The sequence below is a fragment of the Schistocerca cancellata genome, chromosome 1 (assembly GCF_023864275.1).
Source record: "Schistocerca cancellata isolate TAMUIC-IGC-003103 chromosome 1, iqSchCanc2.1, whole genome shotgun sequence".
NCBI classification, from domain to species: Eukaryota; Metazoa; Arthropoda; class Insecta; order Orthoptera; family Acrididae; genus Schistocerca; species Schistocerca cancellata.
Genome location: NC_064626.1, coordinates 1,124,167,480 through 1,124,192,444, shown reverse-complemented (window position 1 = coordinate 1,124,192,444; position 24,965 = coordinate 1,124,167,480). Strand labels below are relative to the sequence as shown.

The 24,965-nt window shown below is 42.2% G+C and overlaps 1 protein-coding gene across 3 annotated transcripts in view; it reads right to left on the bottom strand.

The window, feature by feature from the left end:
- The window catches only part of LOC126092467 (caspase-6-like), a 231,855-nt gene that overhangs the window by 165,780 nt on the left and 41,110 nt on the right, over nucleotides 1-24,965 (bottom strand). For all 3 annotated transcript variants that reach the window (XM_049908074.1, XM_049908083.1, XM_049908092.1), the window contains exon 3: nucleotides 13,526-13,800. In XM_049908074.1, the coding sequence (XP_049764031.1) occupies nucleotides 13,526-13,800 (275 nt within the window). The remainder of the gene's footprint in view (nucleotides 1-13,525; nucleotides 13,801-24,965) is intronic.

Here is a 24,965-nt window from a genome sequence, read left to right as displayed (position 1 = left end):
CCTCTCTCCCAATCCGAAACCTCTGTCCTATCCAAAGGCCTCACCTTCAGCCCCACTCCCAGATTTAACCTTACTGTCCTACACCCGTACTCTTTGCTGGAAATATCACTTTGCCACGAAGAAAAATGATCCTAATCCTACTCCTAATGATCCAACTCCCCAAGATACTATCCAAATTGAACCATGCCTGGAACAGTTCCGTCCTCCGTCACAGCAGGACCCACCTCCCCTTCCTCAAAATCACCCTCTCCTAACCTTCCAGGAATTTCTGACCTCCAGCCTTGCCTCTCAATCCTTCTTAAAAAACCTTAATCCTACTCCCAACATCACCACTGCTGAAGCCCAGGCTATCCGTGATCTGAAGGCTGACCAATCCATCATCATTCTTCCGGCAGACAAGGGTTCCACGACTGTGGTACTTGATCGTCGGGAGTATGTGGCTGAGGGACTGCGTCAGCTTTCAGACAACACTACTTACAAAGTTTGCCATGGTAATCCCATTCCTGATGTCCAGGCGGAGCTTCAAGGAATCCTCAGAACCTTAGGCCCCCTACAAAACCTTTCACCTGACTCCATCAACCTCCTGACCCCACCAACACCCCGCACCCCCACCTTCTACCTTCTTCCCAAAATTCACAAACCCAATCATCCCGGCCGTCCCATTGTAGCTGGTTACCAAGCCCCCACAGAACGCATCTCTGCCTACGTAGATCAACACCTTCAACCCATTACATGCAGTCTCCCATCCTTCATCAAAGACACCAACCACTTTCTCGAACGCCTGGAATCCCTACCCAGTCTGTTACCCCCGGAAACCATCCTTGTAACCATTGATGCCACTTCCTTATACACAAATATTCCGCATGTCCAGGGCCTCGCTGCGATGGAGCACTTCCTTTCACGCCGATCACCTGCCGCCCTACCTAAAACCTCTTTCCTCATTACCTTAGCCAGCTTCATCCTGACCCACAACTTCTTCACTTTTGAAGGCCAGACATACCAACAATTAAAGGGAACAGCCATGGGTACCAGGATGGCCCCCTCGTACGCCAACCTATTCATGGGTCGCTTAGAGGAAGCCTTCTTGGTTACCCAGGCCTGCCAACCCAAAGTTTGGTACAGATTTATTGATGACATTTTCATGATCTGGACTCACAGTGAAGAAGAACTCCAGAATTTCCTCTCCAACCTCAACTCCTTTGGTTCCATCAGATTCACCTGGTCCTACTCTAAATCCCATGCCACTTTCCTTGACGTTGACCTCCACCTGTCCAATGGCCAGCTTCACACATCCGTCCACATCAAACCCACCAACAAGCAACAGTACCTCCATTATGACAGCTGCCACCCATTCCACATCAAACGGTCCCTTCCCTACAGCCTAGGTCTTCGTGGCAAACGAATCTGCTCCAGTCCGGAATCCTTGAACCATTACACCAACAACCTGAAAACAGCTTTTGCATCCCGTAACTACCCTCCCGACCTGGTACACAAGCAAATAACCAGAGCCACTTCCTCATCTCCTCAAACCCAGAACCTTCCACAGAAGAACCCCAAAAGTGCCCCACTTGTGACAGGATACTTTCCGGGACTGGATCAGATTCTGAATGTGACTCTCCAGCAGGGATACGACTTCCTCAAATCCTGCCCTGAAATGAGATCCATCCTTCATGAAAACCTCCCCACTCCACCAAGAGTGTCTTTCCGCCGTCCACCTAACCTTCGTAACCTCTTAGTTCATCCCTATGAAATCCCCAAACCACCTTCCCTACCCTCTGGCTCCTACCCCTGTAACCGCCCCCGGTGTAAAACCTGCCCCATGCACCCTCCCACCACCACCTATTCCAGTCCTGTAACCCAGAGGGTGTACACGATCAAAGGCAGAGCCACGTGTGAAAGCACCCACGTGATTTACCAACTGACCTGCCAACACTGTGAAGCGTTCTATGTGGGAATAACCAGCAACAAACTGTCCATTCGCATGAATGGACACAGGCAGACAGTGTTTGTTGGTAATGAGGATCACCCTGTGGCTAAACATGCCTTGGTGCACGGCCAGCACATCTTGGCACAGTGTTACACTGTCCGGGTTATCTGGATACTTCCCACTAACACCAACCTGTCTGAACTCCGGAGATGGGAACTTGCCCTTCAGCATATCCTCTCTTCTCGCTATCCGCCAGGCCTCAATCTCCGCTAATTTCTAATTTCAATCTGCCGCCGCTCATACCTCACCTGTCTTTCAACATCATCTTTGCCTCTGTACTTCCGTCCCGACTGACATCTCTGCCCAAACTCTTTGCCTTTACAAATGTCTGCTTGTGTCTGTGTATATGCGGATGGATGTGTGTGTGTGTGTGCGAGTGTGTGCCTGTCCTTTTTCCCCCCTGGGGTGGGTCTTTCCGCTCCCGGGATTGGAATGACTTCTTACCCAGAACCCATATCCTTTTGTCTTTCCTTCTCCTTCCCTCTTTCCTGACGGGGCGGCCGTTGGTTGCGAGGGCTGGAATTTTGTGTGTATGTTTGTGTTTGTTTGTGTGTCTATCGACCTGCCAGCGCTTTTGTTTGGTGAGTCTCATCATATTTCTTTTTAAATATATATATATATATATATATATATATATATATATATATATATATATATATATATATATGGGAAGAGGGATGATGAGACTTGCCAAGCGGGGGCACTGGCGGGTTGATGGACGCACGGGCGAATGCGGGCATACACACGGAGTTCAAGCTTTCGCAGCAGACTGTTGCCTCGTCGGGGGGGAGGGGGGGGACGAAAGGATGTGGGTTTTAAGGGAGAGGGTGGGGAGTCATTCCAGTCCCGGGGGCGGGGGGACTTGCCTTGGGGGGAGAGAGGGACGGGTGTGCACTCGCGCGCGCACACATGTCCACCCGCACGTATACAGACACAGGCAGACGTGTGGATGGATATGTGTGTGTGTGGGCGAGTGTGTACCCGTCCCTTTTTCCCCCTAAGGTGAGTCTTTCCGCTCCCGGGACTGGAATGACTCCTTGCCCTCTCCCTTAAAACCCACATCCTTTCGTCTTTCCCTCTCCTTCCCTCTTTCCTGATGGGGCGGCAGTTCGTTGCGAAAGCTTGAATTTTGTGTGTATGTTTATGTTTGTTTGTGTGTCTATCGACCTGATAGCGCTTTTGTTTGGTAAGTCTCATCATCTTTCTTTTTAAATATATTTTTCCCACGTGGAATGTTTCCCTCTATTATATATATATATATATGTCGTCGTCTCACGAGGTCTGCACGTTCAGCACGAACGCTGGTCCAACTGAGGCGCCAGGTGGAAATGGCATGGCAAGCCGTTCCACAGGACTACATCCAGCATCTCTACGATCGTCTCCATGGGAGAATAGCAGCCTGCATTGCTGCGAAAGGTGGATATACACTGTACTAGTGCCGACATTGTGCATGCTCTGTTGCCTGTGTCTATGTGCCTGTGGTTCTGTCAGTGTGATCATGTGATGTATCTGACCCCAGGAATGTGTCAATAAAGTTTCCCCTTACTGGGACAATGAATTCACGGTGTTCTTATTTCAATTTCCAGGAGTGTATATATATATATATATATATATATATATATATATATATATATATATATATATATATATATTGACATTTAGGTATATCTATTATATTGTTTGCTAGCCTACCACGCTAAATGTTTTAGGGGGCCAATGTAGCAGGACTTTGAATTTCGCTGCGCTACACTCGTTCCCTCAGATATAAATTATACCGTCGCAGCGGTATGAGCGCTCGACGGCAGGGAAAATACGAGGTGCATTCAAGTTCTAAGGCCCCTGATTTCTTTTTCTCTGGACTGGAAAGAGATAGAAACATGCACATTGTTTTAAAATGAGGCCACGTTCATTGTCAATACGTCCCACAGATGGCAGCACCGTACAGCAGATGGAATTTTACCGCCAGCGGCGAGAATGAGAACTGTTTTAAATACTTAAAATGGCGACGTTTTTCTTACTTGACCAGCGTGCAATCATTCGTTTCCTGAATTTGCGTGGTGTGAAACCAATTGAAATTCATCGACAGTTGAAGGAGACATGTGGTGATGGAGTTATGGACGTGTCGAAAGTGCGTTCGTGGGTGTGACAGTTTACAGGCAGAACATCGTGTGACAACAATCCGAAACAACCTCAGGCTCGCACAAGCCAGTCTGACGACATGATCAAGAAAGTGGAGAGAATTGTTTTGGGGAATCGCCGAATGACTGTTGAACAGATCGCCTCCAAAGTTGGCATTTCTGTGGGTTCTGTGCACATAATCCTGTATGACGACCTGAAAGTGCGAAAAGTGTCATCCAGGTGGGTGCCACAAATGTTGATGGACGACCACATGGCTGGCCATGTGGCATGTTGCCAAGCAATGTTGACGCGCAACGACAGCATGAATGGGACTTCCTTTCCATCAGTTGTAACAATGGATGAGACGTGGATGCTATTTTTCAATGCGGAAACAAAGCGCCAGTCAGCTCAATGGAAGCACACAGATTCACCGCCACCAAAAAAATTTCGGGTAACCGCCAGTGCTGAAAAAATGATGGTGTCCATGTTCTGGGACAGCGAGGGCGTAATCCTTACCCATTGCGTTCCAAAGGGCACTACGGTAACAGGTGCATCCTATGAAAATGTTTTGAAGAACAAATTCCTTCCTGCACTGCAATAAAAACGTCCAGGAAGGGCTGCGCATGTGCTGTTCACCAAGACAACGCACCCGCACATCGAGCTAACGTTACGCAAGTTTCTTCGTGATAACAACTTTGAAGTGATTCCTCATGCTCCCTACTCACCTGACCTGGCTCCTAGTGACTTTTGGCTTTTTCCAACAATGAAAGACACTCTCCGTGGCTGCACATTCACCAGCCGTGTTGCTATTGCCTCAGCGATTTTCCAGTGGTCAAAACAGACTCCTAAAGAAGCCTTCGCCGCTGCCATGTAATCAGGGCGTCAGCGTTGTGAAAAATGTGTACGTCTGCAGGGCGATTACGTCGAGAAGTAACGCCAGTTTCACCGATTTCAGGTGAGTAGTTAATTAGAAAAAAAATCGTAGGCCTTAGAACTTGAATGCACCTTGTACTAAAATTGTAACTTTTTTTCAATCCATCTATTGTTTCTCGAGAGCGGAAGCTTAATGCAGACGTGATCTGATGAAGATGAAAAAACTTATTAATGTGTAGACATATTGTGGAAGTTGTTATGACATTTGGAGGAGGGAAGCAACGTAAAATAAACTGCATTTAATATCAAGACAGTTTTGTATACATTAGAAATTCCTGGACGATGAAACTTATTGCAAGATTTCGGAGCAGACTTTTCACACAGAAATGAAGTAGGAGATTTTTGAAGACCTGGACGCCGCATGAAAGAAGACATGTTAACATGGTAAAGGATGAACTCTTATCTACAAGATTTCCCCCTGTCAGTTACATTTTGTTATTCTCTGTTCTTTTTCAATAATTTTTGTAGTGGAAATTGGTTTAACTTTTGCTCAGAAACGCCACAAGGACCACCCCAACAATAGCTTTTCCGAATCACGAAGTCCGATAGCTTTTCTGTAATACAAAGTCCGATTTGCATTTCATTCTTTCCCTTTTTCACGGTCATTTACGATTTTAAAACTCTCTTTTTATTCACCATTTCTTCGTACCTTTTCTATTCTTTTCTTTTCTTCTCATTTTTTTTTTTTATTAACCACTAAAAGAGGCTTTACTCAGTTACATTTCTTTCACAAAGTATGACTAACTTGAATAGCAACTTGCAATAGTTAAACCTTGTAGGGCACCTGCGTTGTCATTGTCTTCAGACATTATTACCAGGCACGGTCCCTTTACCTTTCCATGCAATCACCGAGTGTCGTCAGAATGTGAAAATTGATTAACTGTTCACTGCCAGTCTTGTGTGTTTGCTAATGACCAGTTTCAGTCCAAATTTTCTGCCTCAGTTACTGCTCATTCTTGTATTGCATGTTGTTGTTGTTGTTGTGGTCTTAAGTCCTGAGACTGGTTTGATGCAGCTCTCCATGCTACTCTATCCTGTGCAAGCTTCGTCATCTCCCAGTACATACTGAAACCTACATCCTTCTGAAACTGTTTAGTGTATTCATCTCTTGGTCTCCCTCTATGATTTTTACCCTCCACACTGCCCTCCAATACTAAATTGGTGATCCCTCGATGTCTCAGAACATGTCCTACCAACCGATCCCTTCTTCTAGTCAAGTTGTGCCACAAGCTCCTCTTCTCCCCAATTCTATTCAATACCTCCTCATTAGTTATGTGATCAACTCATCTAATCTTCAGCATTCTTCTGTAGCACCACATTTCGAAAGCTTCTATACTCTTCTTGTCTAAGCTATTTATCGTCCACGTTTAACTTCCATACATGGCTACACTCCATACAAATACTTTCAGAAACGACTTCCTAACACTTAAATCTATTCTCGATGTTAACGAAGTTCTCTTCTTCAGAAACGCTTTCCTTGCCATTGCCAGTCTACATTTGATATCCTCTCTACCTTGACCATCATCAGTTATTTTACACCCCAAATAGCAAAATTCCTTTACTACTTTAAGTGTCTCATTTCCTAATCTAACTCTCTCAGCATCACCCGATTTAATTCGACTACATTCCATTATCCTCGTTTTGCTTTTGTTGATGTTCATCTTATACCCTCCTTTCAAGACACTGTCCATTCCGTTCAACTGCTCTTCCAAGTCCTTTGCTGTCTCTGACAGAATTACAATGTCATCAGCAAACCTCAATGTTTTTATTTCTTCTCCATGGATTTTAATACCTACTCCGAACTTTTCAATTGTTTCCTTTATTGCTTGCTCAATATACAGATTGAATAAAATCGCGGATAGGCTACAACCCTGTCTCACTCCCTTCCCAACCACTGCTTCCCTTCCATACCCCTCGACTCTTATAGCTGCCATCTGGTTTCTGTACAAATTGTAAATAGCCTTTCGCTCTCTGTATTTTACCCTTGACACCTTTAGAATTTGAAAGAGAGTATTCCAATCAACATTGTCAAAAGTTTTCTCTAAGTATACAAATGCTAGAAACGTAGGTTTGCCTTTCCTTAATCTTTCTTCTAAGATATGTCGTAGGGTCAGTATTGCCTCATGTGTTCCAACATTTCTACGGAATCCAAACTGATCTTCCCCGTGGTCGGCTTCTATCAGTTTTTCAATTCGTTTGTAAAGAATTCGCGTTAGTATTTTGCAACTGTGACTTATAAAACTGATAGTTCGGTAATTTTAACATCTGTCAATACCTGCTTTCTTTGGGATTGGAATTATTATATTCTTCTTGAAGTCTGAGGGTATTTCGCCTGTCTCATACATCTTGCCCACCAGATGGTAGAGTTTTGTCAGGACTGGCTCTCCCAAGGTTGTCAATAGTTCTAATGGAATGTTGTCTACTCCCGGGGCCTTGTTTCGACTCAGGTCTTTCAGCGCTCTGTCAAACTCTTCAGGCAATATCGTATCTACCATTTCATCTTCATCTACATCCTCTTCCATTTCCATAATATTGTCCTCAAGTACATCGCCCTTGAATATGCCCTCTATATACTCCTTCCACCTTTCTGCTTTCCCTTCTTTGCTTAGAACAAGGTTTCCATCAAAGCTCTTGATATTCATGCAAGTGGTTCTCCTTTCTCCAAAGGTCTCTCTAATTTTCCTGTAGGCAGTATCTATCTTACCCCTTGTGAGATAAGCCTCTACATCCTTACATTTGTCCTCTAGCCATCCCTGCTGAGCCATTTTGCACTTCCTGTCGATCTCATTTTTGAGACGTTTGTATTCCTTTTTGCCTACTTCATTTACTGCATTTTTATATTTTCTCCTTTCATCAATTAAATTCAATATTTCTTCTGTTACCCAAGGGTTTCTACTAGCCTTCGTCTTTTTACCTATTTGATCCTCTGCTGCCTTCACTGTTTCATCCCTCAAAGCTACCCATTCTTCTTCTACTGTATTTCTTTCCCCCATTCCTGTCAATTGTTCCCTTATGCTCTCCCTGAAACTCTGTACAATCTCTGGTTCTTTCAGTTTATCCAGTTCCCATCTCCTTAAATTCCCACCTTTTTGCAGTTTCTTCAGTTTTAATCTACAGTTCATAACCCACAGATTGTGGTCAGAGTCGGCATCTGCCCCTGGAAATGTCTTACAATTTACAACCTGGTTCCTAAATCTCTGTCTTACCATTATATAATCTATCTGATACCTTTTAGTATCTCCAGGGTTCTTCCATGTATACAACCTTCTTTCATGATTCTTAAACCAAGTATTAGCTATGATTAAGTTATGCTCTGTGCAAAATTCTACCAGTCGTCTTCCTCTTTCATTTCTTAGCCCCAATCCATATTCACCTACTATATTTCCTTCTCTCCCTTTTCCTATTGATGAATTCCAGTCACCCATGACTATTAAATTTCCATCTCCCTTCACTACCTGAATAATTTCTTTTATCTCATCATACATTTCATCAATTTCTTCGTCATCTGCAGAGCTAGTTGGCATATAAACTTGTACTACTGTAGTAGGCGTGGGCTTCATGTCTATCTTGGCCAAAATAATGCATTCACTATGCTGTTTGTAGTAGCTTACACGTACACCTATTTTTTATTCACTATTAAACCTACTCCTGCATTACCCCTATTTGATTTTGTATTTATAACCCTGTAGTCACCTGACCAGAAATCTTGTTCCTCTTGCCACCGAACTTCACTAATTCCCACTATATCTAACTTTAACCTATCCATTTCCCTTTTTTAATTTTCTGACCTACCTGCCCGATTAAGGGATCTGACATTCCACGCTCCGATCCGTAAAACGCCAGTTTTCTTTCTCCTGATAACAGCGTCCTCTTGAGTAGTCCCCGCCCGGAGATCCGAATGGGGGACTATTTTACCTCCGGAATATTTTACCCAAGAAGACGCCATCATCATTTAATCATACAGTAAAGCTGCATGCCCTCGGGAAAAATTACAGCCGTAGTTTCCCCTTGCTTTCAGCCGTTCGCAGTACCAGCACAGCAATGCCGTTTTGGTTAGTGTTACGAGGCCAGATCAGTCAATCATCCAGACTGTTGCCCCTGCAACCACTGAAAAGGCTGCTGCCCCTCGTCAGGAACCACACGTTTGTTTGGCGTCTCAACAGATACCCCGCCATTGTGGTAGCACCTACGGTATGGCTATCTGTATCGTTGAGGCACGCAAGCCTCCCCACCAATGGCAAGGTCTATGGTTCATGGGGGGGGGAGGGGGTTGTATTGCATAACAAAAGCTAAACTAATTTGCAAATTTTAGTATTAACTTCATTTGCTTAAAGTAACGTAAAATTTCAATAGCAAAGCTAATAACTAAAGATACCGCACAAATTAAGAGTGCGCACTTTCATTTATTTTGTATTTAGCTTAGCGAGTGACTTCTGCTGACTTGGTACGTATCTTATTGTTGTTATATTAAAAATAAAATCAGTTGTCTGTTTGCTTAAAGTAAATTCATTTTAATCTTTCAATACTCAAAAGTAAATTGCTTGGCTTCTTCTAAATTTTGCATTACGTCTCACTGAGGTTACCAAAAGTAATTTATTACACCGCAAAGTTTAAGTTAAGCCATTCGTTTATTTAACCAGTAACTCCATTTAACTTTACCTTCAAAATTTAGTATTTCAGAATAAGTAACTGCAAACTCAGTGCTTAATGATTCATTTATTTTCTTGTGAATTGTTGTGCTGTGGAAAAGCGTGACAGCCTTCTGTTGCCACGCCAATGATTATTTGCTTCAATACTTTTACCATTACCTTTCTTAAGATTCTGGAGATTCATTGCCCTAGCGGGCTGGCGACCGTTTATCTTTTTTATCTAATCAATGTTTTATTTGTACTATCAGTGATTTTTGTAGTAAACATTACGTGGTACGCTTTTTCCCCCTGTGCAGTTCATGAGCAACGCATTACATTCCACTTGTTTCAAAATTCCTTCAGAAGAGCCTACTGTACACTTCCCTCCACCTAACCGGCATTATTTTCCTTTGGTAACGATAGTCTTACTCACTGTACAATTTCATTAGTCATATGCGATCACGGTCAGTTATGTTGCAATCCAGTAGGCCGATTGGGAAGGAGAAGCTTACACACTGACAATAACTAACAGACGTACAACAATGAAACTGCCGCCAGCTACTCATTAAACACAGGCGTATACAGAGATGCCAAGCGCATTTCACTTCAACACGCCATTGGCAAGACATTACTAATGTTCTGGAGTTTTTTGAACAGACCTCATATAGTTGAAGAAGCCAGCTGTAGTAATCGCCGAATCACTCGACATTTTAATAGGTGCAATGCCACCATTCGACGATATTAGCAGAAATGGGTGCACCGTGGCCGAATACAGCATCAAGTAGGAAGCAGTTGACCTACACAAGTGATCGAACTAGAGGGCCATGCAAGCCAGAAAGGCACTCAGAGCCCTGGATTCACCATTATCATGGACATTTCCTTAAAATTAATATCAAGTACACAGACACTTGTTACATACATATATACAGAGATAGCATTTATTTATACTAATAGTAGTACTAAAAGTAGAAGCAATACAGAAAAGGCACAAAGCATGGCTGAATGACTAGCAAAAGACAGCTGAAAAATATCGGGAGGAGCTAACCATTGCCAGAAGACAAACGGCCATGAAAATCAGAAGAATCAAAAGAGACCATCAAGGAAGAAACCCTAAACTTTGTAGAGGAATTATTCAAACAACATAAAACAAGGGACTATTATAGGACATTCAGATAATATCGATCAAAGTATATTCCAACCACACTCATGATGAAAAATGAAAAAGGGAAACTAGTGCACAATAATCAAGACAATGCCAACATTCTAGCTGATCACTTCAAAGAATTACTAAATGCCAAGGAACCAAAAGAATGCCTAGATTTCGAACCACATCAAGAAAACAAAACACATCCAGAGAAGATTACACCACCAGATCTCAGTGAAGCGATCGAAGCAACTAGGTGGCTCAAGAACTACAAAGCAGCAGGGAAGAATCAACTGGTCGCACAGCTGTGGAAGAACGCAAATAAACAAACACTTCAGAACCTCCGTAAGCACATAGTAGACCTCTGGAATCCTGAGGAAATGCCAGAAGAGTGGAATAGAGCTATAATCCTCCCAATACACAAAAACGGCGATAGATTGGATCCAAACAACTATCGGGGGATTTCATTGCTTGATGTCACATGTAAGATCTTGTCTACAATTATCTTTACAAGAATTCGGAATCAACTAGCCCAAGAACTTGGAGAATATCAAGGAGGATTTCGCCTGAAAGAAGCTGTCCAGATCAAATTATCAGCCTTAAGTGGAACATGAAACTTCAAAGAGTGAGAAACAAGAAGTTAGTCACCACTTTTGTTGACTTAGAGAAAGGATATGACAGTATCCATTGTGAGTCATTACTTAAAATCATCGTGGAATTTGGATTGCACCTGAAACTCGTTAATCTTATTGGACTCACTCTTAAGAATACTAAATCAAAAGTTAAATTCAGGTGGACTATCTGAATCATTTGAAATCCGGACGGGACTCCAACAGGGGGATGGTCTCTCACCAATACTATGTAACTGCGCATTGGAGAAAGTCATGCGAGAGTGGAAGAAGAAAGCCAACCAAACACCAAGATTGTCAGAAATATCTGACTCAAATGCCTGGCCTTTGCTGATGATCTAGCACTGCTCGCAAATAGCGTGGAAGAGCCTAAACACCAAATTGAAGAACTCGAAAAAATAGCAGCAGAAGTCAGACTAGGAATCTCTTTCAAAAGACAGAAATGATGCCATCCTTCAAGGTTGAAACACCAGCCCTTACACTGAAATATAACAACCAAATTAAAATTGTACAGAAATTCAAATATCTTTTGGAGGTTATAAGCTGGAATTCAAACGAGAAAATGTCAGTAGAAAGCAGAACAACTGAACTGAAACAAGCGCAGCGCATCACCTGGTCAACGTACAAAAAGAAATGTCTCTCGATAAATGCAAAACTCAGACACTATCACTATGCTATTAAACCTGAAGCAACCTGTTCGAGAGGGACACCAAATAATCACAGGCAAACTACAGAAGGCATTCAGAAGAATCCTTAGAACTATTATAAACAAAAAATACCAAGTAGAGGGACAATGGCGACTATTACCTAATGAAATTGTATACCAAGAAACTAGGTCAATAATTGACACAATACGGAAAAGGAGGGTTGCTTTTTTTCTGCCACATTTCCAGACTACCAGAAAGCAGGCTACTGAAACAACTGTTCAGCTACTTTTGGAAAAGTAAGACCAAGAACAACTGGTTCAAAGAATTTCAAGATGATTTAGACGAGTTAGGCTTGACAATGTAACAAATTGAATGCAGAGAAGGGAAGAAGATCCTGAAACACAGTGACAAGAGTTTTAAACTAAAGACATTTAAACGCAAAAAATGCACCATAGCTGATGAATAAAGGGCAGCCAGGTCAAAAAGGATGAAGACGTTTTGGGAGCAGAAGAGGAAAGCCAAATCTACAACTAGTATTAACACTTAATTGTGTATGGATTGAATAAAGTGCTCCAGTGTGGGCGTAAAATATGTAAATGTGACTTAGCCACAACTTGAGGGATGTTTCCAGAGTGAGATTTTTACTCTGTAGTGGAGTGTGCGCTGATATGAAACATCCTTGCAGATTAAATCTGTATGCCGGACCGAGACTCGAACTCGGGACCTTTGACCTTTGCCTTCCGCGGGCAAGTGCTCTAACATCTGAGCTACCCAAGCACGACTCACGTCCCGTCCATACAGCTTTACTTTTGCCACTACCTCATCTCCTACCTTCGAGTCCAAGTCTCGGTCTCGCACACAGTTTTAGTCTGCCAGGAGGTTTCATATCAGCGCACACTCCGCTGCAGAGTGAAAATCTCATTCTGGAAACATTCCTCAGGCTGTGGCTAAGCCATGTCTCCGCAATATCGTTTCTTTCAGGAGTGCTAGTTCTGCAAGGTCCGCAGGAGAGTTTCTGTAAAGTTTGGAAGGTAGGAGACGAGGTACTGGCAGAATTAAAGCTGTGAGGATGGGGCGTGAGTCACGCTTGGGTAGCTCAAATGGTAGAGCGCTTGCCCGCGAAAGGCAAAGGTCCTGAGTTCAAGTCTCGGTCCGGCACACAGTTTTGATCTGAAATAAAGCTTCAACATCAGGTGATGACCACTACCTGCAAATTATAGGTAGGTACGCACAAAAGAATGCAAAATATTTATATTCTGCCGTTTTGGAAGGCAGCTTGGAGGGCAGAATTCATCAAGACAGTGCGGATCCGTCTCCGCATGATCAACTTAGCCTCTATTTATCCATTCTAAATACAATACAAATCTGTCACCACCATGACATGTTTTGTCAGAGAACAGACGCAGATATGAATAAGATGAAGATGTAGACTTACTTACCTCGTCTGAGTTGTTGGCGAATTTCCCTATATGTCAGATTGTCGAAACAGCGTACTTCGAAGCCGAGTGTTGTGAATGCACGGATCAATGCGTTTCTGTCGATCTCTGTGCCCTCTCTGTTACGAAGGACGTCTTCTTCAAAGAATTCATGGTTCAAGATGAGGGCTATCCCATGCTCCTGGTTGCCCATGGGGTACTCTTCATCTTCTCCAGAGACTCCATGTATTGGCACCACGTCCTCAGGCTGGGTCGACAGCGGGTGCGCCGGGATTTGTCTAGAGAAAGCAAAAATGATATTGCAGGGTCATTCAGAAAGCAAAATTAATATTCCACGATCATTATCTCAACATTCAATAGCTTCAAGATGCTGCACATTTATAATGTAATGATAATAACACAGATTTAAATATAGTTATTTTATTTAAATTAGTGTGTCAGTTTCGAGATGTCAAGTCGCAAAAACTAAGGCTGTTCAAAGTGGCACAGAAGGAGGTCCTCAGGTCGCCAGAGGTTGCTCGATAACATCGGCTGACAGCTTCGTCATTAGTTGTCCGATCTCCTTCGTCAGTTTTCAGCGGGATGAAAGAGGTTATGGTACGTTAAAATCTAACCCGTCAAGGGGCTCAAAATGTATTGTAATCTCCTTGGGCAGGATAGATGCCACTACACGTCTATGCCTGGATACGAGTGCTGCGTTGCGGCTTTTGCTGTTAAAAAATGGTTGAATGCACGTCAGTAATCTATGTCAGCCTCGAAAAAACATGTAGCGGATACTGTCTTTCCTCAATTACTGGAACAACCAGATAAATTTTGCAAAGAGAGAAACATCCTGTTACATACTCGAGGTGATTTTTTGTGACAGTGAATAGCAAGAATACAGACACTTTGTACAAATTCAAATAAAAACAGACGTATATCAGTTATCTTCAATGACTGTGATTCAGAGGTAAGAAAGTAAGAGGAAGGCTATGGTGCTAGGTAGCAGCCATGGAAGAGGTGTGGGCCAGATTTTGCTGGAAAAATTAGGTGACAGGTACCAGGTCACAAACTTTTTCAAGCCAAGTGCATGTCTTAGCCAGGTGGTAGAGGATATAGGTTCTTTGTGCAACATACAGAATCATGTTCTTGCCAACTTAAACTGAAGGAGGGCTCTTTTATAATATGTCACCTTCAGTAAATGTTCATTTATTCCTGGAAAACTTGGATGCCTTCTTGTGCTATCTGTCAGATAGGGGAAAGCAAATTATTATTTGTGGGGACTTCAATGTTGATTCACTGAAAGAGTGTAATAGGACGAATGACCTGGAAGTCTTGCTTGGTACTTTCAATTTGACATCTGTCATTGATTGTCCTACTCGGGTAGTAAAGGACAGCACCACATTGATAGATAACACTTTTATAGACCAAGATAAGTTTAAAAACATAAATTCTTGTCCTGTTGAGAATGGCCTTTGTGATCATGGTGCTCAGCTAGTTACATTATATGACATAGCTCCATTCAGTAATTCAAAACTAGACTCCAAAATCGTACGTTCAATTAATGGCTCAACACTTAGAAATGTCAGCGAAAATCTTCAGCATTTAGACTGGGCTGAGGTGTACAAGGAACCCAATGGTAATTTAAAATACAACTTATTTCATGATACATTTGTAAAAGAATTTGATAACTGTTTCCTCAAGAAAGTAGTTAAATCTAATTATAAGAAACCATGCAAAAAACCTTGGCTTACTAAAGGAATAAAAAATCTTGTAACCACAAAAGGAAACTGTATCTAACAATAAGAAAGAGTAATGACCCAGAAACAGTCAAATATTATAGCAACTACTGTGCCACATTAAAAAAGGTTATTAAAAAGTCCAAAAGCACGTGCATCATCTCTGACATTAATACCTCTTATAACAAAATCAAAACAATTTGGAATATTATTACAAGGGAGACAGGGCAACCAAGAGTATAGGATGACGGCATTACCATCAAAGCAAATGGAAATTTGACAAACAACAAGCCGGAAGTCGAAAACATTTTCAATAATCATTTTTTAAATGTTGCAGCGAAACTAGGATCTAAATGTTCATTAGAAGAAGCAAGGCAGTTAATGGAAGAGGCCTCACCAACACAATTTGAATTGAAATTCCACCCACCTCCCCTTCTGAAATTAGGAAGATAATAAACTCTCTCAAGAATAAAAGCTGACATGGAATTTATGGCATTTCCAGCAGGATAATAAAAGCTTGTTCCCAGGAGATAAGTGGGATTCTTAGCCACATATGTAATAGCTCTCTGAAGCAGGGTATTTTCCCAGATAGACTGAAGTATGCCATTGTTAAACCACTGCATAAAAAAGAGGATACGTCTGATGTCAACAACTACCACCCAATCTCTCTTCTCACTGCCTTATCCAAAATACTTGTAAAAGTACAGTAGCTTCACACCTTTGCAAAAATAAAGCTTTAACAAAATGTCAGTTTGGTTTCCAGAAAGGTTTTTCAACGGGAAATGCTATATATACTTTTACCAATGAAATATTTAATGCTCTGAGTAACCGAAAGTCACCTGTTGGGATCTCTTGTGATCATTCAAAGGCTTTTGATTGTGTAAATCATGGAATAATTCTAGATAAGCTCAAGTACTAAGTTATGAATGGGACAGCGCTCAAATGGTTTAAATTATACCTAACTGGAAGAGTGCAGAAAGTTGAAATACGCAGTTCACATAATGCGCAAAGAACTGGTGATTTCTCAAACTGGGGAACAATCAAGAATGGGGTGCCGCAAGGTTCGGTCTTGGGTCCTCTGCTGTTCTTAATATATATGTTAATGAATTGCCATTCTATATTCACGAAGATGCAAAGCTGGTACTTTTTGCTGATGATACAAGTACAGCTATGACACCCGACAGACAAGAATTAACTGGTGAAATTGTAAACGATGTTTTTCAGAAAATCATTAAGTGGTTCTCTGCAAATGGGCTCTCATTAAACTTTGACAAAACACAGTATATACAGTTCCACACAGTAAATGGAATGACACCATTAATAAATATAGACTTCGATCAGAAGTCGGTAGCTAAGGTAGAATATTCCAAATTTATAGGTGTATGCATTGATGAGGGGTTGAACAGGAAAAAACACACTGAAGATCTGCTGAAATGGCGGGCCGGTGTGGCCGGGCAGTTCTAGGCACTTCAGTCTGGAACCGCGCGACCCCTACGGTCGCAGGTTCGAATCCTGCCTCAAGCATGGATGTGTGTGATTGTCCTTAGGTTAGTTAGGTTTAAGTAGTTCTAAGTTCTAGGGGACTGATGACCTCAGATGTTAAGTCCCATAGTGCTCAGAGCCATTTGAACCATTTTTTTCTGCTGAAATGTTTGAGTTCAGCTACTTACGCTATTAGGGTCATTGCAAATTTTGGCGATATACATCTCAGTAAATTAGCTTCCCACATTTCATTCTCTGCTTTCTTATGGCATCATATTCTGGGGTAACTCATCATTGAGCAAAAGAGCGTTCATTCAACAAAAGCGTGTAATCAGAATAATTGCTGGAGCTCATCCAAGATCATCCTGCAGACACTTATTTAAAGAGCTAGGGATCTTCACTGCAGCCTCACAATATTTATATTCACTTACGAAATTTGTTATTAACAATCCGAAGAAATTCAAAAGTAATAGCAGTGTACATGGCTACAACACTAGCAGAAAGGATGATCACTACTCGAGGTTAAATCTAACTTTGGCTCAGAAGGGGGTAAATTATGCTGCCACAAAAGTCTTTGGTCACTTACCTAATAGAATCAAAAGTCTCACAGATAGCCCTATAGCATTTAAAAGGAAATTAAAAGAATTTGTGAATGGCAACTCCTTCTACTCATTAGATGAATTTTTGGATGTAGTAAGTGGGTAATTTTCCCACCCCCCACAAAAAAAATAATTAAGTGTCATGTAATATTTTGTGTAATGTAATATCTTGTATAGACACCTTTTATTAACCTGATACGTTCCACATCATTACGAAGTGTCGTATTCCTGATCTATGGAACAAGTACTAATGTAATCTAATCTCAGCATATGTGTGAAAGACAAACGTACATTTTAGAATAAGAGGCTCTCCAGACCTAAAGCACTGAAAGATGGAAACATACACCACATTTGCAAACCACCTAAAATAGCAGAATTGCCACCCTGCTTGCAGAAAAACGCCAGTAAGCAATACTTATAATTCATAGACAGCTAATGCTCATCTACCACAACCCGAGAAAGATCTACTACAATAACTGGAACATAAGACACAGTGCACCACCCTTTTCACTTAAACAAATTAGTTTTTGAGTTTATAATTTATGCCTAAAATTTCAGATGAAGAGTTTGCCTACTTGTGGTTTCAATGAAGTTGCGATTTCAGTCCGTACATTCCGAGATATATCCCGATTATGATCTTTCTCATCCTCAGGATCCCTCAGACTCCTTGTGGCGTTCTGCCCACTCATTTCTTACAGGGTACCTAAAGAATGTTGCCTTCTCGGATAGCTATACAATTCAGGCAAATCACATTAATCGTTGTTACTGGATTACAATAACGAAGATTGATAATGCTTAACTTTGGATTTAAAAGAACGTGTCACAAAATATGGGCAACATGCGAACAATCGTGTCCTTCTCTATACACTATGTCCGTACAAGCAATGGATATGAATCACTAATAATTGAAATAGTAGTGCTCTCCTAGAGCCGGCCTAGTCCTGTGCGACCGAGGCTGACAGGAGCGGTGCTTATACACTAGATTCTCGCGAATCTGGTCCTCAGTATTCCCGCCTCTCAGTAATCTGGCGCACATCCGAAAACACTTGCACAGTGAATTACCGTTCGCAACACTGCTTAGTTAAACAATGCTTTATATACTGTATTTGGAATTGCAGGTTTCTTTACAGTTCGGAATCATTTCTTCTAAACGGTAACACGTTACGCTAGACCTCAAGCAGAAACTCGAAATTTTAGATAACTTAAATCAAGGTTCTTCGCAGAAAACCATTGCTGCTGAGTTCAATGTTGGACGAGCAACTATTTATGACATAAAAAGGAAAGAAAATGGTATTCGACAATACTCAACACAAACGGAGAGTGACTTGGGAAAACGGGAAGTTATGCGAAAGAGTAGGAATGAAGAACTGGACATAGCTGTTTATAGATGGTTCATGCAACAACGCAGTAAAGGAATTCCAGTCAGTGGCCCGATTATAAAGGAAAAAGCAGCTGCATTTAACAAACAACTTGGCAGTAGTAACTTGTTGGCAGAGAGCGAAGGTTGGCTATCAAACTGGAAGAAAAACGACATGGCACTCGGTAGCTGACAGTCACCAGGGAAAGTCGCTCAGCTAACGATAAGGATCCTGATGAGTTTGTAAGCAAGATAAGGAATATAACATACGGAATATAACAGAGGAAGAAGATTTCACTGCTGATGCCTTGTATAATGCTGATGAAACAGGACTGTTTTACAAGACGCTTCCTTCAAAAACATTGGCTGCCAAAAACAAAAGGAAGCTCGTGGTTACAAGAAACAGAAACAGCAGGTAACATTAATGGCGTGTTGTAATGCAAATGGGAGTCATAAACTACCGCTTATGATGATTGGAAAATCCCAACATCCACGTTGTTTTCAACACACTGACTGTACTCTACCAGTGCAGTATTGCGCTCACAAGGGAACCTCCCCATCGCACCCTCCTCAGATTTAGTCGTAAGTTGGCACAGTGGATAGGCCTTGAAAAACTGAACACAGATCAATCGAGAAAACAGGAAGAAGTTGTGTAGAACTATGAAAATATAAGCAAAATATACAAACCGAGTAGTTCATGCGCAAGATAGGCAACATCAAGGGTAGTGCAAGCTCAGGAGCGCCGTCGTCCCATGGTTAGCGTGAGCAGCTACGGAACGGGAGGTCCTTTGTTCAAGTCTTCCCTCGAGTGAAAAGTTTACTTTCTTTATTTTCGCAAAGTTATGATCTGTCCGTTAGTTCATTGACGTCTCTGTTCACTGTAATAAGTTTAGTGTCCGTGTTTTGCGACCGCACCGCAAAACCGTGCGATTAGTAGACGAAAGGACGTGCCTCTCCAATGGAAACAGAAAACATTTGATCGCAAGGTCATAGGTCAAGCGATTCCTCCACAGGAAAACACGTCTGATATATTCTATACGACACTGGTGACGGCATGTGCGTCACATGACAGGAATATGTTGTCGACCCACATAACTTGTACACTTGGCGAATGGGTAAAAAGATTCTTCTACATTGTCCAATTTAGGTTTTCTGGTGGATGTGATAATCACTCCCAAAAAAGTGATGAAAACATGAGTTTGTCACATAAATTGCAACAAATGAATGCAACAGTTTCGCAGTCGCCCAGTTTTCCCTGTGCTCTGTCAAAACATGTTTGTTTAGGTGTAGCGTCCCCATACTACGGCGCAGTTACCTCGCATCAGACGGACAGATAATAATTGTCTGAAAATAAGAAAATAAACTTTTCACTCGAGGGAAGACTTGAACCAAGGACTTCTCATTCTGCAGTCGCTCACGCTAACCACGGGACCACGGCGCTCGCGAGATTATACTATCCTTGATGTTGCCTGTCTTGCGCATGGACTACTCAGTTTGTATGTTTTGCTTATTTTTTTCATAGTTCCACACAACTTCTTCCTGTTTTCTCGATTGATCTGTGTTCAGTTTTTCAAGGGCTATCCACTGTGCCAACTTATAACTAAATCTGAAGGGGGTGCGATGGGGATGTTCCCTTGTCAGAAGAAAGCGTGTATGGACAGACAAATATTCTTTAGGTGGTTCCATGAAACGTTTGTACCAGCAGTGAGAAAAGAGCTAAAGAAGAAAAAAGCTTCCACTGAACGCTATCCTTATAACTGACAATCCTCCCAGTCATCCTTCAGATGTTTCTCTAAAATCCGATGGTATACAAGCACTCTTTCTCCCACCCAATGTGACAGCCCTAATTCAACCCATGGACCAGGGAATTTAGGAATCAATTAAACGCCATTATCGACATTCACTTCTCGTCTCCTTGCTGAACGAAAGTGAAAACGACTCTATCGTGACTATGCTGAAGGCGTGGAAAGCAATTAACATATGTGATGTTGTTTTCCAAGCAACCGAAGCATGGGATAAAGTGGAGAGTGCTACGATAATGAAGAGCTGGAGAAAATTGTGGCCATCCATTGATGCTGAGTTGGATCCAGTAGTGAGTGATAGCGATGAGCCAGTCAATTCGTAATTATCAATTACTTTGTACACTGACATGTTCCACAACGTTCCAGGAGGAGAAGAAATTGATGATGAAGTGGCTGAATGAGGAAATCTGTGATAATTATCAAACTTTAACATATGAAGAAATAATCAAAAGCGTGCAAGAAATTAATGATGAAAGTAATGAAGCAGAGGACACAGGAGGAGAGAGCACAAAGATTTCTCACACTGCTGGTGCTGAAGCTGCCGAGGTCTTCCTGGAGTACAATATGCAACAACCAAATACATGCAGTACCAATGTAATGTCTGTAAAGCGGTTGCGTGACAAAGTATATCACCGTCGCGCATCATCATTGTGACAGTTAAAAATTAGGGACATGTTTCATAGTGAGTGATACAACTGTATAATTATGTACAGTATGCACTCAAGGATTAAGTTTTCTTCGATAATTAATGTATTTTTGGATTTAATAAAGTGTATCCTTTATGTTTTAAAATTGTATCCTTCGTTTACTAAAGTACAGTACACTAAATCCCCTGTTGTTGTTGTCGTCTTCAGTCCAGAGAATGGTTTGATACAACTCTCCATGCTACTCTATCCTGTGCAAGCTTCTTCATCTCCCAGTACCTACTGCAACCTACATCCTTCTGAATCTGTTTAGTGTATTCATCTCTTGGTCTCCCTCTATGATTTTTACCCTCCACGCTGCCCTCCAATACTAAATTGGTGATCCCTTGATACCTCAGAATATTCCCTACCAACCGAACCCTTCTTCTAGTCAAGTTGTACCGCAATTTCTCTTCTCTCCAATTCTATTCAATGCCTCCTCATTAGCTATGTGATCTACCCATCGAATCTTCAGCATTCTTCAGTAGCACCCCATTTCGAAAGCTACTATTCTCTTCTTGTCTAAACTATTTATCGTCCACGTTTCACTTCCATACATGGCTACAATCCATACAAATACTTTCAGAAACGACTTCCTGACACTTAAATCTATACATCTACATGTACATTTATACTCCGCAAGCCACCCAACGGTGTGTGGTGGAGGGCACTTTACGTGTCACTGTCATTTGATGATGTTCCAGGCCCATATGGTTCGTGGGAAGGACGACTGCCGGAAAGCCTCCGTGGGCGCTCGAATCTCTCTAATTTTACATTCGTGATCTCCTCGGGAGGTATAAGTAGGGGGAAGCAATATATTCGATACCTCATCCAGAAACGCAACCTCTCGAAACGTGGACAGCAAGCTACACCGCGATGCAGAGCGCCTCTCTTGCAGAGTCTGCCACTTGAGTTTGCTAAACATCTCCGTAACGCTATCACGCTTACCAAATAACCCTGTGACAAAACGCACCGCTCTTCGTTGGATCTTGTCTATCTCCTCCGTCAACCCGATCTGGTACGGATCCCAAACTGATGGGCAATACTCAAGTATAGGTCGAACGAGTGTTTTGTAAGCCATCTCCTTTGTTGATGGACTACATTTTCTAAGGACTCTCCCAATGAATCTCAACCTGATACCCGCCTTACCAACAATTCATTTTATATTATCATTCCACTTCCAATCGTTCCGCACGCATACTCCCAGATATTTTACAGAAGTAACTGTTACCAGTGTTTGTTCCGCTACCATATAATCATACAATAAAGGATCCCTCTTTCTATGTATTCGCAATACATTACATTTGTCTATGTTAAGGGTCAGTTGCCACTCCCTGCACCAAGTGCCTATCCGCTGCAGATCTTTCTGCATTTTGCTACAATTTTCTAATGCTGCAACTTCTCTGTATACTACAGCATTATCCGCGAAAAGCCTCATGGAACTTCCGACACTATCTACTAGGTCATTTATATATATTTTGAAAAGCAATGGTCCCATAACACTCCCCTGTGGCATGCCAGAGGTTACTTTAACGTCTGTAGACGTCTCTCCATTGACAACAACATGCTGTGTTCTGTTTGCTAAAAACTCTTTAATCCAGCCACACAGCTGGTCTGATATTCCGTAGGCTCTTACTTTGTATATCAGGTAACAGTGCGGAACTGTATCGAACGCCTTCCGGAAGTCAAGGACAATAGCATCTACCTGGGAGCCTGTATTTAATATTTTCTGGGTCTCATGAACAAATAAAGTGAGTTGGGTTTCACACGATCGCTGTTTCCGGAATCCATGTTGATTCCTACAGAGTAGATTCTGGGTTTCCAGAAACGACATGATACTTGAGCAAAAAACATGTTCTAAAATTCTACAACAGATCGACGTCAGAGATATAGGTCTATAGTTTTGCGCATCTACTCGACGACCCTTCTTGTAGACTGGGACTACCTGTGCTCTTTTCCAATCATTTGGAACCTTCCGTTCCTCTAGAGACTTGCGGTACACGGCTGTTAGAAGGGGGGGGGGGGGGCAAGTTCTTTCGCGTACTCTGTGTAGAATCGAATTGGTATCCCGTCAGGTCCAGTGGATTTTCCTCTGTTGAGTGATTCCAGTTGCTTTTCTATTCCTTTGACACTTATTTCAATGTCAGCCATTTTTACGTTTGTGCGAGGATTTAGAGAAGGAACTGCAGTGCGGTCTTCCTCTGTGAAACAGCTTTGGGAAAAGGTGTTTAGTATTTCAGCTTTACGCGTGTCATCCTCTGTTTCATTGCCATCATCATCCCGGAGTGTCTGGATATGATGTTTCGAGCCACTTACTGATTTAACGTAAGACCAGAACTTCCAAGGATTTTCTGTCAAGTCTGTACATAGAATTTTACTTTCGAATTCACTGAACGTTTCACGCATAGCCCTCCTTACGCTAACTTTGACATCGTTTAGCTTCTGTTTGTCTGTCAGGTTTTGGCTGCGTTTAAATTTGCAGTGAAGCTCTCTTTGGTTTCGCAGTAGTTTCCTTTGTTGTTGAACCACAGTGGGTTTTTCCCATCCCTCACAGTTTTACTCAGCACGTACCTGTTTAAAACGCATTTTACGATTGCCTTGAACTTTTTCCATAAACACTCAACATTGTCAGTGTTGGAACAGAAATTTTCGTTTTGATCTGTTAGGTAGTCTGAAATCTGCCTTCTATTACTCTTGCTAAACAGATAAACCTTCCTCCCTTTTTTTATATTCCTATTTACTTCCATATTCAGGGATGCTGCAACGGCCTTATGATCACTGATTCCCTGTTCTGCGCCTACAGTGTCGAAAAGTTTGGGTCTGTTTGTTATCAGTAGGTCCAAGATGTTATCTCCACGAGTCGGTTCTCTGTTTAATTGCTCGAGGTGATTTTCAGATAGTGCACTCAGTATAATGTCACTCGATGCTCTGTCCCTACCACCCGTCCTAAACATCTGAGTGTCCCAGTCTATATCTGGTAAATTGAAATCTCCACCTAAGATTATAACATGCTGAGAAAATGTGTGTGAAATGTATTCCAGATTTTCTCTCAGTGGTTCTGCCACTAATGCTGCTGTGTCGGGAGGTCAGTAAAAGGAGCCAATTATAACCTAGCTCGGTTGTTGAGGGTAACCTCCACCCATAATAATTCACAGAAACTATCCACTTCTACTTCACTACAGGATAAACTACTACTAACAGCGACAAACACGCCACCACCGGTTGCATGCAATCTATGCTTTCTAAACACCGTCTGTGCCTTTGTAAGAATTTCGGCAGAATTTATCTCTGGCTTCGGCCAACTTTCCGTACCTATAACGATTTCAGCTTCAGTGCTTTCTATCAGTGCTTGAAGTTACGGTACTTTACCAATGCAGCTTCGACAGTTTACAATTACAATACCGATTGCTACTTGGTCCCCGCATGTCCTGACTTTGCCCCGCACCCTTTGAGGCTGTTGCCCTTTCTGTACTAGCCCGATGCCATCTAACCTAAAAAAAACTGCCCAGTCCATGCCACACAACCCCTGCTACCCGTGTAGCCGCCTGCTGCATATAGTAGGCTCCTGACCTATCCAGTGGAACCCGAAACCCCACCACCCTATGGCGCAAGTCGAGGAATCTGCAACCCACACGGTCGCAGAACCGTCTCAGACTCTGATTCAGACCCTCCAGTCGGCTCTGTACCAAAGGTCCGCAGTCAGTCCTGTTGACGATGCTGCAGATGGTGAGCTCTGCTTTCATCCCGTTAGCGAGACTGGCAGTCTTCACCAAATCAGATAGCCGCCGGAAGCCAGAGAGGA